At 42.0% G+C, this 15734-nt stretch overlaps 1 protein-coding gene across 1 annotated transcript in view; it reads right to left on the reverse strand.

Annotated features, from left to right (window-relative positions):
- LOC147734886 (C-type lectin galactose-binding isoform-like) overlaps positions 1-15734 on the reverse strand; it is a 67125-nt gene that overhangs the window by 10457 nt on the left and 40934 nt on the right. Inside the window, exon 5 of the mRNA XM_086953666.1 lies at positions 2039-2153. Within this exon, the coding sequence (XP_086809792.1) occupies positions 2039-2153 (115 nt within the window). The remainder of the gene's footprint in view (positions 1-2038; positions 2154-15734) is intronic.

The following is a 15734-nucleotide window of genomic DNA, read 5'->3' on the forward strand; positions in this document are numbered from 1 at the left end:
GGAGATAGGTGAGTATATCCTGGATATGTGTTGCTTATTTGCTAGGTAACAACTAACAGGGAAAAACTTAGTATGGGGGAGGTAAACAGAAGGGTTATATTTCAATAATTAACATTTATTTGTGTTTGTTTTCAATTACTGTGACAGTGAAAGATACTGCGCATGTGTGGCTAGAGCCGAGTCTGAATGTGAGCTGCCTGTGCCTGAGCGAGAGCGGCTCAAGGACAGCTTGCCCTGAAAGTCCGGATGACTGCCAACAAAATGGGAACATCTGAATTTCAAAACGTGGGAAAGGAATCTCATATAACAAGTTGAGGATGTGACTAGGCTGGACATTCTTTAAACAATTAACTCTTTAATTTCAGCTGATGCTACAGAAAATTAATATTAGAATGATAAGGTGATGCTCATCCACCCTCAAATTGTCCAATCAGGACTTGAGTTTGTACTGACAGTTACTTTTGTTGATAGATCAAGTTAGTGAAATAGGGTATAAAAAGCTGTGATTTTTCTTAAGAAAAAACTCTCTTTTCGATTTCCTCCTGAGATGCTGTCGGAATGCTGATTTTCCTGAGATGTAAGACTTTGAATACATTTTCTATTTTCTTTGAATGAGAAATTAGTTTTAGATGAGGTTGTTAGTTGGGGAGCTAGGAAAAAATGAACTTTGGGAACGATTTGTCTTTTGCTAATACTTATGTCCTGAAACCTAAATACTAATGACTATTTCTGAATCCTTGAAATAAATGAATATAACTGTTTGAGATAAAACCTTTACCCTTTTAAGGTTATTTTTTTAATAAAGAAATAAATAAAGTGAATAAACTGTTAGACATGCTAAACTTTGCTTTCAATAAAAATTAGATAAATGGAGAATTAAGCATGGACCATAATGGTGGTGTGTCTGAATAAAATGTCTCATTAATAAAAACCATGGTAAAGTTCCTTTAAACTACAGGTGTATATTGTATAAATCTTTAGTTTTCATTTAAACACTCCGGTATGATCTCGCAGCTCTCCTTTGAATCACACTGATCCATGAAGTAGGATGAAAAGTGTTTGTGACCAACTGGCAGTGTTATGGGCCCCACTGATGAGTAATGTATGATTTGGTACTTCAGGAAAAGGTGATATGGTTTTAGAAAACATTTCGGGAGTAGCGCTGCATCAGATGAACAGGCCTTGCAGCAGTGAAAAACATGTCCTCCTTTATAAATTCAATGCACCTTGCCTTATGAGCCTTCAGCATCTACCTTAGGGGTGCCTTATAAGTATTAAAAAGAGAAGGTTTAGGCCTAGCAAAAGGTTTATTTTGCTAGGTCGATATGACAGTTTCATAACTTCACAACAGGCTGCAGTATTAAGGTGCTTTGTTAATGGCTGGCACAATACGTACTGCGGTCCACTAGTAGTATTTAGTTTACAGGCCCTGGTACATGTAGTACCATATACAAGTAAATTAAATGTACCAATTAGGTATCTGCCAATTGGACTAAGTTTTAAGTGGCACTGGTTAGGAGTGTTAAAGTGTACAGAGTTCTGAAAGCCCTAAAAAAGGGGCTCAGCAAAGGAAGGCAGTGAAGGCAAAAACTTTGGAGTGAGCCTTGAGAGAGGGCCAGGTCCAAGATAGCTAAATAAATACTTGATGTGATTATTTGTAGGCTGGTGTAAATGTTCTGATTTGAAGTTGACCACTATACTGATTAGGTATTTTGATGTCATGCAAGCAATATTGCAAATTAAATCAGATCAGCATGTTATCATGAATCATTTGTTGTCTCTATTAATATTTCACTTAAAAAAACTTCTTGGATCATAAAACTTGATTTTTGAGAAGGCTATGGCAATAGATGAACTCAATTTACAGTTTTAAATTTCTTCATCAAAATCAGCCTGATGTCCCTTTATCTAACCCAAATTGTATTTAAACTTATAACACTAAATGGTTAGTTGATTTAATTATCTTTTAGAGCATTCAAATCTTAAATCCAGGCCTTGTCTACTTCTGAATTTGAAAATATAATAGGAACCTTCTTACCATCCTCTGTGTACCAGGAGCCGATGAAGTCTTCGTTGCCAAGATTGTCAGGTTGGCCTTTGCCAAATGGCAGCATTGTAATTTTAGATCCATCGGAATTCATATACTGTCCCTCCTTCATGGAACAAAAAAACTCACAGTGGTAAATCAAATTATTGTAGCTAAAGACGTATAATAGTGAACAGCACAAGTTAACACTAGCTTGTTTGTAAGGTATTCAAGTAAACTCAACAAGTTGAGTAAGTACCTTAGACAGTGAAGTTTCAAATATACATATAAGCCTGTTTATGCCATAAATAAGTTTAATATGTTTAATTGCATTGTGTTTCATGATAAGCCTAGTTCTTAAGTTCACTATCTGCGTTAACAAAGCCTCTGGGCAAAGACCAAGGGCCTCATTTATTAGAAGTGATGCATCGCTGCGTGAAAGCACATGACTTACCTGTTTCTTCCCTGGGAGGTGGATTGTCAGGCTAAGTCCACCATGGCGTTAATGCGTAAATATCGCTGGATTTCCAGAGATATTCACACATTTAGCCGCTATCGCTGGATATTTTATGGCATTAGAGATAAACGTTGCTAATAGCATGTTATCTCCGCGATAATATCTGGCGATCACAAAAAAACCACACTAAGCGTGTTTTGCGATAATTATCGCAAGTTGTTGCTAATATCACCCTAAGTGCCAGAGAGATGGTGCTTGGTATGGAAAGGAGTCCTGCTGAGTTGAGCTCTGACAGAAATCTACCAGAATATTGAGATGTAAAAATGTGCGTGCCAAACTGTCCACTCCAGAATATCATAAAGGTCAGTAGAGGGTAACTATACTTAACAATATATATATGTACCTTGACAACATATACTTACTTTACCTTCACAATAATCTGTTAGTCAACACTTTGGCATGTCTGTCCTCGGTATGCTGACATGCCAGCTTAGAACCTAGGTCAGGTTCCTGAAAACTACTCCTCGATTTTGGAGAGGTTCATGATGAGGTTCATGATGAGGTTCATGATGCCTGAACCAGTTGCAGAGAAGAGCGGTTCTTCCCCACAGAATAAAGGCTGGGACAGTGGAAAGTTTGTGGCTGACTTATACCAATTTAACTTATGCAGTTCCAGAGGCTCTCTGTTAGGAATTATGAATACAACTATGAAAACTTTGTCGAGTATAATATTAAGGAATGATAGTGTATGTTTGAATTATTATGTGAGAGACCAGCACTTCTACAAGCTTTTTTTATGTTAAAGCCGATTGGTCTGGCTAAAGGTTTTTCAAACTGAGAGAACAAGGAATAAAAAATCCTCACGAAGACCACAGATTATGGAACACTCTTTTCCATGTAGGTTCCCTGTGGACAATAACCTGCTGATATTGGTGTCATCACAAAGATTTCTCCATGGTATTTCTGAACCAAGGCCTTTTTGAGGGCCTGATTGCACATTGCTTGACCTGCTGGATTTGTCCACAACGTTACCCACAGTAATTTTTCGGCATAATGTAAAACCGAGTATCTCACTATACAGCTTTTTGGGCAGAAACTCCTGTTACCTGCCAAATAGGTATTAAGAAGGCACTCATATTAGGAACAACAGGGAAATGGGCTACTGTCCTAATTTCTGGGCTACTCACTAGAGGAGTCTGCTGCCTGGATAGCCAGAGCATTCAGCCACGCAATGTCACCCGTCTCAGGTGGGCTTGATTCCACATCACAGTCAGAGAACTACAGGTGAATCATTTGGAATCGCTAATCTCTGCACCCCCTGACATTTTCGCAGTACATAAGATAACATAAGAAAAACATGCATCTGTCTCAGATAATGATTCTGCTGCATTCGGGAATGACGCAATAAGCAGACACAGAGGGCACAGAAAGAGGCAGGTTGCACAGAAACGCGACTGAAATAGTATGTTTGCATACGTGTGTGTGTGTGTGTCTGTGTGGGTGAGGTAGTAGGCTAACAGAGCTTGTTTTCTAAATATTTGTTTTGTGTGTACTTTATTTAGATAATCAAGTCCATTAAAGTGCCGACAAAATTATTTTAAAAGATGTACAGAATTGACACATTAAAATGGAGCGGAATTCCGACCGCAGGCAAGGGGTTAACTGCATTCAGCAGCATCTCCAGAATAAAAGGATCGGTGCTAGTGGACCCGAGAGTTTAGTTTGGTGCAATATTATATTAGGGGCTAGATGTACGAGTCGCAAAATTCAATGTACAATAGTGTCTCAGACACTGTTTGCGATTCCCAATGGGAATATTAATGAGACTGACGCAATTTGCCACCACATTGGGAATGGCTAGCACTTCTAGGGATGCTGTCCTGCTGGGCTCAGCAGACGACCATGACTGGGACTGCATTTTCAATAAAGCAGTTTCTTTTGGAATGCAGCCTGTTTTCCTTAAAGTAAAACAGGATGCATTTAAAAAAGAAAAGTTAAACTTTTCAGTTTCATTTTTTGAGGGCAGGCAGTGGTCCCAGGGACCCCTGCCTTATCTTAAAAAATATTTGCACACCCATTCACAAAGGGAAGCGGTCCCCTGGGGACTCCTTTATGTTTGTGAATGGTTTCCCACCTACTTGTAGTAGGTGGTAAACTGCGAGTTTTTTGCGACCGCTAGTGCGGTCACAAAACACTAATACATGGCATTTGCACTCGTAAAAGGAAGGGACGCACTTGGCATGCCCCTTTCTAATAGCTAGCCGCTAACCATATTTGGCGACTCGCTAATGGGTTAGCTACTTGCAAAATAGGGTTAGTACATTGGCCAGACCTTTTTTGTAGTTGCAAATGGGCAGAATACCCCTTTGCGATTGCAATAAACAGATGTACATCCGACCCAAAGTGCTGTGCTCTAAAAATGTAAAATGCTTATTCTAATACAGGCCTAACAATAAAGAGTATGCGTTTCGCCATTTATTAAGTAATTTGCTGTTAAAAATATTCTGCGATCACAACAATCCTACGGGACTATGAAATTTCAAAACTATCACCGGGACCAAAGACCTCTACTGGCCGCTGTGTTCAGGTTATTCAATATATTTTGACCTTTAAAAATTCTACCAGCATGATTAAACTTTGAGAACTGATGATATAAACCAGCAAGAACAGGCCACAGAACAATGTCACTCTAAACCTTGCCTACTCTGGGAACAGAAATTAAGCGCATTGATTGGAGTGAACAGTTGCTGGACATTGTGGGGCATATTATCAAGAAAGGGCGTTACATTATCGCCGCTTTTATCTTCACGAAACTGCCGATAAAGCGACGATAATAGGCTTGATAATATGCTCTATAAATTCCAATCGAAGCTCATGTTAGATGTCAAGACATTTAACATGGTCTTCAATAGGAATTCAATAGAGCATATTATCAAGCCCATTATCGCCGCTTTATCGGCAGTTTCCTGCCGATAAAAGCGGCGATAAATTAACACTGTGTTTCTGCTGGCGGCGCCGCAGGACAAGTTGTCACTTTAAAATAATTATTCAGTGATATTTTGGAACAAGTCATGATGAAGATGACAACCTTCCACTAAAGGCCTGACCGCTTTGTTCACACATGGTCCTTGTTCTACAAGTAGCAACATCACTAAGGAGGACAGATAACTGGAGAAGTGATTAGTGCGGAAAAGTTCCTTCATGCTTTGTCCTCTCTACTCAAGTTTTTTAATGGTTGGCTATTACTTCCAGATGGGCTTCATACAGGAGAAATTCATCAACTGTCACAATCAAAAGTAGCCCTTCATTGATCAGAGGGTGTCAAATAAACCTTCTTCATTCATTGGTTAAATAAGGGCGTATGCAAAGAAGGTGTGACAGGTTCTCCTGGGTCGTGCCGCATAAACAATCAAGAGATGGTTGGAGTGCCCAGGGTTGCAGAAAATGTAATGATTAAAACCATCCCATGTATAGCTGGCAAAACCTGGTTTTGGAAGAGGCAGGGAATGGTTGAGTGATGTACATTTGCATCCCACTTTGGTCATAGTGGTTGATTACCAGGTGAGAATTCTTTCTTCTCATGAAACTCTGATGATCCCTCATGAAGGAATCCATGTGAACCTCCTCATTTAGAACTGCCCCAAACTGCTGGTGTGACAGGTGTAGATTCCACAGAATGGCAGCGCCTTTCAGTTCCAGGGCTTTGGTGAGGCAATTGACCAAAGATTAAGGGTCTGCGGCCAATTTAAGGACATTACTTCCAGTCAGATTAAATTCTTTGGAGTTCCAGTTTTGGCTGCTCGTGTTCAGTGCATGTACTTCAGGAGGCTAGCATTCTGGAAAAAGTGTTAATCATTCGGTTTTAATTCCATCCTGATTTGAGCTGGTTAGGTGTTGTGTAGCTGTTTAACAAGGATATAAAGATAATGCTCTGCGCTTTGTTCAAGTAGGCACCTAATCCTCCTCGAAATGCTTCTGAGCCGCATGACAATGTAGGAATAAGTTTGACGTTAATTATCTTCATCATGGGTTCCAGAGTGGGCTGTTTTGTGGTTTTAAACATTATTTGGAAAGCAAATTGCAAATATACAGTTCATGGCCTCAGTGAGTTGAGATATTTAGGTGACCTCCTTTATCATTCAGCCAGCACCCAAGATATGTAAATCTGTTTGATTTGGCCAAGTGATGATTATTCAGAAACCAGGCAACTAGGGCCCGATACACAGAATGAATTTAAGACTCAATCCTAAACTTACTACTATTTTGGTATTCACAGAATGCACTTACTACTTTTGGCATTCACAGAATGAACTTACTACTTTTGGTATTCACAGAAGTTAGGATTTTGTCCTAAGTCTGTCTTAAGTCCGTCTTAAGTCTGTATAAGTCTGTCTTAAGACAAAATCCTAACTTCTGTGAATACCAAAAGTAGTAAGTTCATTCTGTGAATGCCAAAATTAGTAAGTGCATTCTGTGAATAACAAAATAGTAGAAAGTTTAGGATTGAGTCTTAAGTTCATTCTGTGAATCGGGCCCCTACCTTTTTCCTTTTTCTGCCAAATATTATGATGTTTGTTTTTTAGAAGTTTGTCATCACATTTAAAGTACTGTGCTTGTGTAGTGTGTTGATCGATCTTTGTAGCCCCATCGCCATTTCACGTAAAAGGACTACATGTTCTGCATAGAGGAGTGTAGTTATTGGCTTATTCGCTAGTTTTGGTGCATGACTGACAATGGAGTCCAGTGCTGGTACCAGGTCACACACATGCAGATTCAAGAGTGCGAAGGCTGGTATGCACCCTTGTTTGATGCTGGGTTCATTTTTTATTGTAATTGAGATTGAAGTAGTATTCCCTAGTTTTACTCTGGCCCACATATCAGAGTACAAAAATTGAGCGTCACTTAAAAGTGGTGCTGGTATTGGCCAGGCTCTGAATTTGGGCCAAAGCAACTGGCAGTTTCTGTGATCAAGGGCCATGCTTTAATCTATAAAATAGTATTAAAGAAGCTTGCCTTTCCTTATTTGTTTTACAAGAAGCATCATGATGGCTACTAGGTTATCAGATGCGCCAAGTAAGCTCCAAAGCCGGTTTGGTTGAAGGGTATCCGATTCTTAGAATTTGCCCACGGGTCATGATCTTTCAAGAGGAGCGAGGCAAAATATTTGGCATCGACATCCAGAAGGATAGGCCTTTTTTTAGGTTGAACTTAGCGGAGCGAGCATGCACTGCTCTAAGAGATGACCTTTAGAAATTGGTCACTGCTTTTCCACACACTCGTGCATGTGGCGAGATCCACCTTGAGGGAGCGAGCAGCGGCGAGTGCAGGGTCCATCTGTATGTAATCTGGGACACGTGTGTGTTTGTTTACATTAGCCTGCTCGCGGTCGCATTTTCGGCTTGACATCCTGGTGATTTCACTTTTGTTTGCGGCTGCGCGGCCCCGCGGCCACGCTTGCTTTATTAGTTGGTATCCACTGCTCCTCTCAACACAATTCACATGGGCATTCTATAGGACATGCAAACTGTCCCTAATGTAAGCCAGATAGCCGCTTCAAAAAAGCTACTTTTCATCATGCAACATTCTGTATCATTAGCCTTTGTTTCCCATCCACACGAGACGCAGCTTTTAGGGAGTGCAGAATTGCGCATAGAAGGTCATTGTGCCACTCGAATGCGGTGACATGCTTTCCTTTGCCACCTTCTACTACCGTCTCTAAACCTTTCCATGTGTCCGAGTGTACGCAGGTGGCATGTTGCTGGTGTACAGACTTTATGCTTTGGAGTAAGCACACTGCACCCCAAATGAGGCCTCCTTTGACCACAGGCCATCAGGCATCCTTCAAAGGACTGTTGCTTCGTGTGTGTTCCTCTGTGTCATTCCTCTGAGATATCAATGTCCTTCCTTCCGGTTTCCTGGGTAACTCTGATAAAGCATACTTTCCGAAGCAGAGCCTTTAGCATTGGGGCATAAAATAATGAGAAAATGATGAATTGTGAGGATAGTAAGCGGGCAGCATCTCATAATTGTGTCCTGCATTAGGTTTTCATTTGTCAGCGTTTTTGTTGATCTGAGCAGTTCATAGCAACATCGCAAACTGAACGTGTTATTTGTGTTCCTCCCATCTGTCATTTTGAAAGGACAGCATTCCTTCATCCCTCGTCATACATATTTAATTTTCCTCTATCATTCTTGTCAGATTATCCCTGCTGTCTCGCGCGGGATCTCAGCTCCAGTTGAGTTTTCATCATGCCCCAGCCGCTTCCTGCTGGTTTATACACCCCTGTGGCACTTTTATTCCTTGCACGTCTCTCCACCCTCGCGAGAAATGACTGTGGCCTCTGGCTCCTGAAGTGCACTCAGTACATACTGTTAACATGCCGTTGCGTTTCTGTGCAGTCACAATGGCGGGCTTGTTTCATGGATGGGGACCTGCTCCGTAAAGATGGCTTTGTTGGACCAGAAGCACGTCCCAAAGATAGAAGCAGCCATAGGTGGAGTGGGCCTTCCCATGGCTGCTTTATATGGTCAGATCTGCTTGTACAGTCATAATAAAAGACATCGCACTGATGGGATCAATGCGCAGCATTGTTATTAATGTGGTTCTTCACTCAATTGAGAATGAATAAACACATGCAAATCTGACTTCTAACCTGGTATTTTTCTCTTGCTCACCTGTTCACTGATTGCTAACAGTTCCTTAACAGTAGATGTGTATCCCTCCATACCAAAAGAATATGCCGCTCACATTCTGCTTAATAACAGTAGTATATTTCACCTGCCTCTCATCAAATATAGTGACAATCGTTGCAGTGCCCAATGACATAGTTGTAATCTGTAACAATAACTCAAACTTTAGGCAAGTTCTGCAACTCCTGGTTTTAGATCTACCATATATACCCTCCACACCGTGCTTAATTTGTCTTTGTTTTCACTTACAAGACTATGATATTCTTCATCTCCCGGTGACCCACAGGTTTATCCTTGTGGTTCTCTAAATTGCCTCTACATCTCATTTGACTATGAACTCTCCACCCTCCTATGCACTCGAGGTCCTTTGAAGCAAGTCCCCCAGCATAGCTTACACACATGGGCAAAGCTAATAGCTCTGGTTAAACACTTAGATGATCCCAAAGGCGAGATCTATTGGCTATGCCAATGCTTGTTTATAGATGGGATGCAAAACCGGGATGGATTTGGTAACCATACATGTTATGAAGAGATTTTCCTGTGATGTCGAACAAAACTCTGCATCCTGTTTCTAGACTGACGCTGGAATACCGTTGGGGGCCAGGGGCTTCGTCCGCTCTGCTTTTATGGATCAGTTTACACAAGAAATGTCTGATCCTGTGTGCAGGCGGTGGATGATGATCCAAAACTCTTTTGGGCTTTTGGAATGACAGGCCAGGAAAAGTTCAATCAGAAGCGAATATTAATAGTTTTCTTTTGCTTGCCAAATTTTTTTGTTGATGTGTGCGTGCGTATGCATGTGTGTGTGTGTGTGTGTGTGTGTGCATGTGTGTGTATGTGGTGTGTGTGGTGAGTGTGTGTTGTGTATGTGTGTGGTGTGTGTGGGGTTGTGTGTGGTGTGTAAGGGGTTGTGTGTGTTTGTGGTGTGTGTGGGGTTGGGTGTGAGGTTGTGTGTGGTGTGAGTGTGGCGTGTGTGGGTGTGGTTGTGTGTGTGGGTGTGGTTGTGTGTGTGGGTGTGGTGTGTGTATGTATGTGTGGGGGGTTGTGTGTGTGGCATTGTGTGTGTGTGGATGTGTGTGGGATTGTGTGGTTGTGTGTGTGGGGTTGTGTGGTTGTGTGTGTGGGGTTGTGTGTGTGTGGGGTTGTATGTGTGGAGTTGTGTGAGTGTATGGTTGTGTGTGTGTGGGGGGTTGTGTGTGTGGTGTTTTGTGTGTGTGTGTGGCTGTGTGGGGTTGTGTGTGTGTGGGGGGGGTTTGTGTGTGTTGGTGAAGTTGTGTGTGTGGGGTTGTGTGTGTGTAGTTGTGTGGCTGGTTGTGTGTATTGGGTTGTGTGTGGGTGTGTATGGGGGGTTGTGTGTTTGGGGGGGTTGTGTGTGGGGGGGTTGTGTGTAGGGGGATTGTGTCTGTGTTGTTTTGTGTGTTTATGTGGTTGGGTGTGGGGTTTCGGTGTGTTTATGGGGTTGTGTGTGGGGTTGGGTGTGTGGGGTTGTGTGTGTGTGTGGGTGGTTGTGTGTGGTGTGTGTTGGGTTGTATGTGTTTGTAGTGGGTTGTGTATGTGTGTTTTGTGTGTTTTATGTGGTTGTGTGTGGGGTTGGGTGTGTGTATGGGGTTGTGTGTGTGAGGGTTGTGTATGTGTGGGGTTGTGTGTGTGGGTGTGTGTGTTTGCGGTTGTGTGTGTGAGTGTGGGGTGATGTGTGTGTGGGGGGTGTGTGTGGGGTTGTGAGTGTGTGTGGTGTTGTGTGTGGAGTTGGTGGTTGTGTGTGTGTGTGGGGGGGGTTGTGTGTGTGGGTGGTTGTGTGTGGTGTGTGTTGGGTTGTGTGTGTTTGTAGTGTGGGTGTTGGGTTGTGTGTGGTGTGTGGGTGTGTGTGTGTGTGTGTGCATGTGTGGGTGCATGTATGTGTGTGTGTGCATGTGCGTGTGTGTGTGTGCATGTGTGTGTGCATGTGTGTGTGGGTGTGTGTGAAAATAAAACATAGATAGAGAGAGAGAGACTGAGAGACATGTAAATAATTTGTGTACATGTTTATGAGAGAGAAAGAAAGAGAATAAAAGTAAAACCATAAAAGGGGGATTGGGAAAACAATGCAGGGCAAGCAATTGAGAGAGTCATAGGGGCGGATTCATAGAACTAATCTGAGATAATATCCTAAACTTACTACTGAAAGTCTTAAAGTTGGGATTTTGTCTCAGTTTAGTAGTAGTAAAGTTAGGAGTCCTAACTTTACTATGCCTTCCGTGAATACCAAAAGTAGTACGTTTAGGATTTTATCTCAGATAACTGGATGTACTTTAGTATCATATATCGCCAATAAATTATTATACTGCTGAAAGTCGTTCATTTTTGATGGACCTGTGTTCAGTATACTATACATGAATTTCCTACAGTAAAATGTATGGTAAACTTTGTGTCCTTTCGGAGCATTATTTAACCTCTCTGGAAAAACTCATACTTTCAATCTAAAGTGATGACATACAATAAAGGTAAGGTACGGGAGAAGATGGTTGGCTCATGTTGCTTTATTTTGCTGCAACCCATCCTCGGCGTCTTCACCCACCCCGTGTAGCCATTTTCACATCCCCTTTGCCACCACACATCCCCAGTGTTTCACAACACTCACTCGAGATCTGGCGACTCCAAACGAATGGCTAAGCTTGGAGCTCCATCTAGGAGCCACTATTAGTTATGAAGGCTACTTTCTTTTGTTTCAAACCGGATTTTCTACAAGGCCCTTGGATCTACATGACCGGTTGCTTATTGTCAAGCTTGGAGCTCCATCTTGTGGTACGCTTCTCCAACATCCTATTTACGCCTTGAGTAACTATAGGCTATCTTGTTAGACTGACTTTTGCTGCAGGTACTTGAAACTACATTATATGAGTGTCTTTAGTTGTTATGCACTTTCTACAACATCGTACTTCCTTCTTGTGAAAGTGACTTACTGCCTGGGTTAAATTTACACTACCCACCTCACTAGGGCCCCTCACACTTTGTTACACTGCTCACCTCGCCAGTCTCAGACTGTGGTAGCACTCCTGTGTCTTGTACCCTCAACTGGAAACCAACCACGATCATGCTGATTACAATGCTCCACCATAAACCTCTCGACACAGCACAGGTCAGATATGGGCCCAACTTCTGGACTACCGATTATACTATAAATGTCTCAAAAAATGTGAAGAAGAATCTCAAACACAAACTTCTAATACAATACCCTGAAACTCTAATTGCGGATACCTACAACAATTTGGCCAATGGCTCCATGAAATCAAATTTTGGATTCTATTCTAAACGGCCATCAAAATGGAGAAACAGCTCCGTCTCCTCCTGCAAGTAACCAAGATCATCAAGATACCTTACGGAACTGAACTTACGACATCCCCCTCCTCTTCTTTTAAAGGTGAAATGGATATATCCATTTTCAATACAGGTAACATCCTTATAAAAGCGACCAACCCTCACCTCTCCTTATTTGACCATCACTTTCCGTCACTTTTCAAACCGCTAGCTCTGCAGGGAGATCTGATTCAGTTGCCTTCTTCCCCACGACCTCCTTCTTCCGCAACCAACGGGACCATACTACAAAAAAGGACCTGGGGACCTCTTTAACATTGTTAAACAACAAACTCCATCAGCGACCAACCCTCACCTCTCCGTGACCATCACTTTCCGTCACTTTTCAAACCGCTAGCTCCGCAGGGAGATCTGATTCAGTTGCCTTCTCCCCACGGCCTCCTTCTTCCGCAACCAACTGGACCATGCTAAAAACAGACCTAGGGAGCTCTTTAACATTGTTAAACAACAAACTACATCAGCACCCCCTCCTGCTATAATCGACACAAAAGAACGTTGTGAAGAAATCGCTAGCTTTTTCGCTGACAAAGTCGCAAAAATTAAGCAAACCTTCTTGCAAGTCTCCTCTACTCACTCCATCTTTCCCACCTTCGCTATCCCACCTCCCAAAACAGCTGATCTAGCTCCAGAGCCTGTTTTGGACCAAACAACCACGATAATAGTCAACACTACATGAATCTCGCCAAATTGATAAACAGCGCCAACTGGTCGGACTTCAAACCCTTGACTGAAAAGGAAGTCTTCAATATAATCATGAAGCTAAAGCCAATGACCCATGCCAATGATCCCCTCCCATCCATGATGGTGAAAAGTCTCAACCTCTTCATCGCCCCGTTCTGCACTCTCATCATTAACACATCTCTCACCATGGGTTGTGTGATGATTTTGCTCCAACTAGGACAAATCACACCTATCCCCAAAAATACCAGGGCTGATCTCAACGATCTCAACAACCTCAGACCTATCTCCAACTTCCGGTTCCTTGCCCAGACTTTGGAAAAATGTGTCTTATAGCAACTTAATCATCATATACAAAAATTCTCCTTCCTTGACAAAGGCTGTAGTACTGAAACCGCCATGCTGAACCTATCGGATGACATCCACGGAGACTTAGATGAGAGTGACATCTGCCTACTTATTCTACTTGACCTATCAGCAGCATTCGATACGGTCAATCACTCAGCCCTACGTGGCGTTTCAGTTTGAATGACACTGTACTAAAATGGTTCTCTTACTTCCTTCTACACCGCTCGCAACAAATCAAAATCAACTCTTGCCTGTCTAAACCCACTCGGATCAATGTCTGCATGCCTCCAGGCTCAATTCTATCCCCCTCCCTTTTAAATCTCTTTATGGAACCACCCAACTTTACTACAAAATAAAATCACGCAGTGACATTCAACATCTTAATGACACATTGAACAAATTACAATCCTGATTTCACACAAATCACTTAAAGCTGAACCCCATCAAGAAAGAAGGTATTCTTTTCTTCCCTTAAAGTAACCACCTTTCAATACACGAATAGCTCATCAACCTAAATGCTTTAAAGTGCTATCTTACTTTATCAAACTCTGCAAAATCCCTTGGCTTCGTCCTGGACAACAAAATGTCAATGAAAGAGGACATCAAGAATACAGCAAAAGGAGCACTGTACACACTCAAAAACCTCAAGAAACTTAAAGCATTTATTCCTGCAGATGATTTAAAAAATGTGGTGCAATCTCTGGTCCTCTCCAAACTAGACTATGGTAATCCCACTCTCATTGGGATGCCTAAAACTCACCTCGCCCCCTGAGATCTGTTCTTAACATGGCAGCCCGACTCATCTCAGACGTTAAACGGTTTGAGCAAATCACTCCTGTATTCAAGAGCCTCAACTAGCTTCCTACACCTAACTACTTCAAAAACAAGCTGACGAAAGCAGGAACCACAAGATCATTGAGAAGCTCCAATACTCTTCTGCCCCTACCTCCCATTCTAAAAAAAGACAGCAACCAAGTTGCGCTCTTTTTCTGGAAATGCTCCAAGAATATGGAACTCCCTACCATGTGACCTTCGATGCAAGCCTTCCCTTGCTTCAAGAGAAACCTGAAACTCCTACTCCTTTAGCTCCTAGTCTACGAATCTCAGTAAAATATCGCTTTATCAGACCTAGACCCTCTGTCTGATGCTCGGTTCCCTCTTTCTTTATTGTGCTTCTCTGACTTTTAGTTCCTCTCGAATTGTGTCTCTACTGTTGGTCACTAAACTTGCACCTTTGATGGGAACCATGTGTCTGTTGAACTACTGTCTCACATGTTCATTGCGTGCCTGCATTTACTGTTTCTTATCATGACCTTGTTAAGCATTCTGACACCTACAGGGCTAGCTTGCGCTATATAAAACTTTTATAAATAAAATAAATAGGGAAACATCTGTCTTAAGTAAAATACACTTTAGGTCAGATGTACACCATTCTGGTTGCAAATAAAGACCCAATTTGCAACCATTGTTGCGACCAGAAAATTAATTTGCAAACTGACCTATCTACTATTAAGCAGGATCACAAAATAAGGAACTGGACTAAGTTGCAGATGGATCTACCTCTTTAATATTTGTAAGGTGGGTTTCAAATGTCAGCTCCCTGCCATTGGTGATCTGTAAGGGTCAGCAGACCACCAAGCAGCCCAATTGCCATAATGGAAATATGGATGCTATAATATGAGAGTCAGTAACATTTCACTGGTTTGTGACCAGAAATGCAGTTGCACACCATTGATACATATGGTATGTGATGTGATGTGATGTGAAAGGCATTTATAAAGCGCAGCATACACTATACAGTTTCTTGGCGCTGTGGCAGAGAAGGACGGTGGGCATGGATTTATAATTTGGAAGGGACGTGCACAGTTGCCTCTTTCAAATCCATGCACAACCCATTAAAGGAGTTGATAAGACTGAGTCCTAAAATCGATCAAGTATTTAAGAAATACCATTTTGTTGTCCAATTAAATGGATTCAACTGTTTGAGACTGCAACATAGCTTAGTACATCTAGCCTTTGTTTCATAACTGCCACTGCAAGAGTGGTCAGGCCTTTCTGCATGAGAAATAAGCCTGGACGGTTAGCTATGCTCCGCCAGCATAGTTTATGTAGTTTTGCCTACTCTGTGTTCTTTTGAGAACACAGAGTTTAGGAAAATCTACAACTTCATGGCGGTGTGTAGTT

The sequence above is a fragment of the Lissotriton vulgaris genome, chromosome 1_2 (genome assembly GCF_964263255.1).
Source record: "Lissotriton vulgaris chromosome 1_2, aLisVul1.2, whole genome shotgun sequence".
Taxonomy (NCBI): Eukaryota; Metazoa; Chordata; class Amphibia; order Caudata; family Salamandridae; genus Lissotriton; species Lissotriton vulgaris.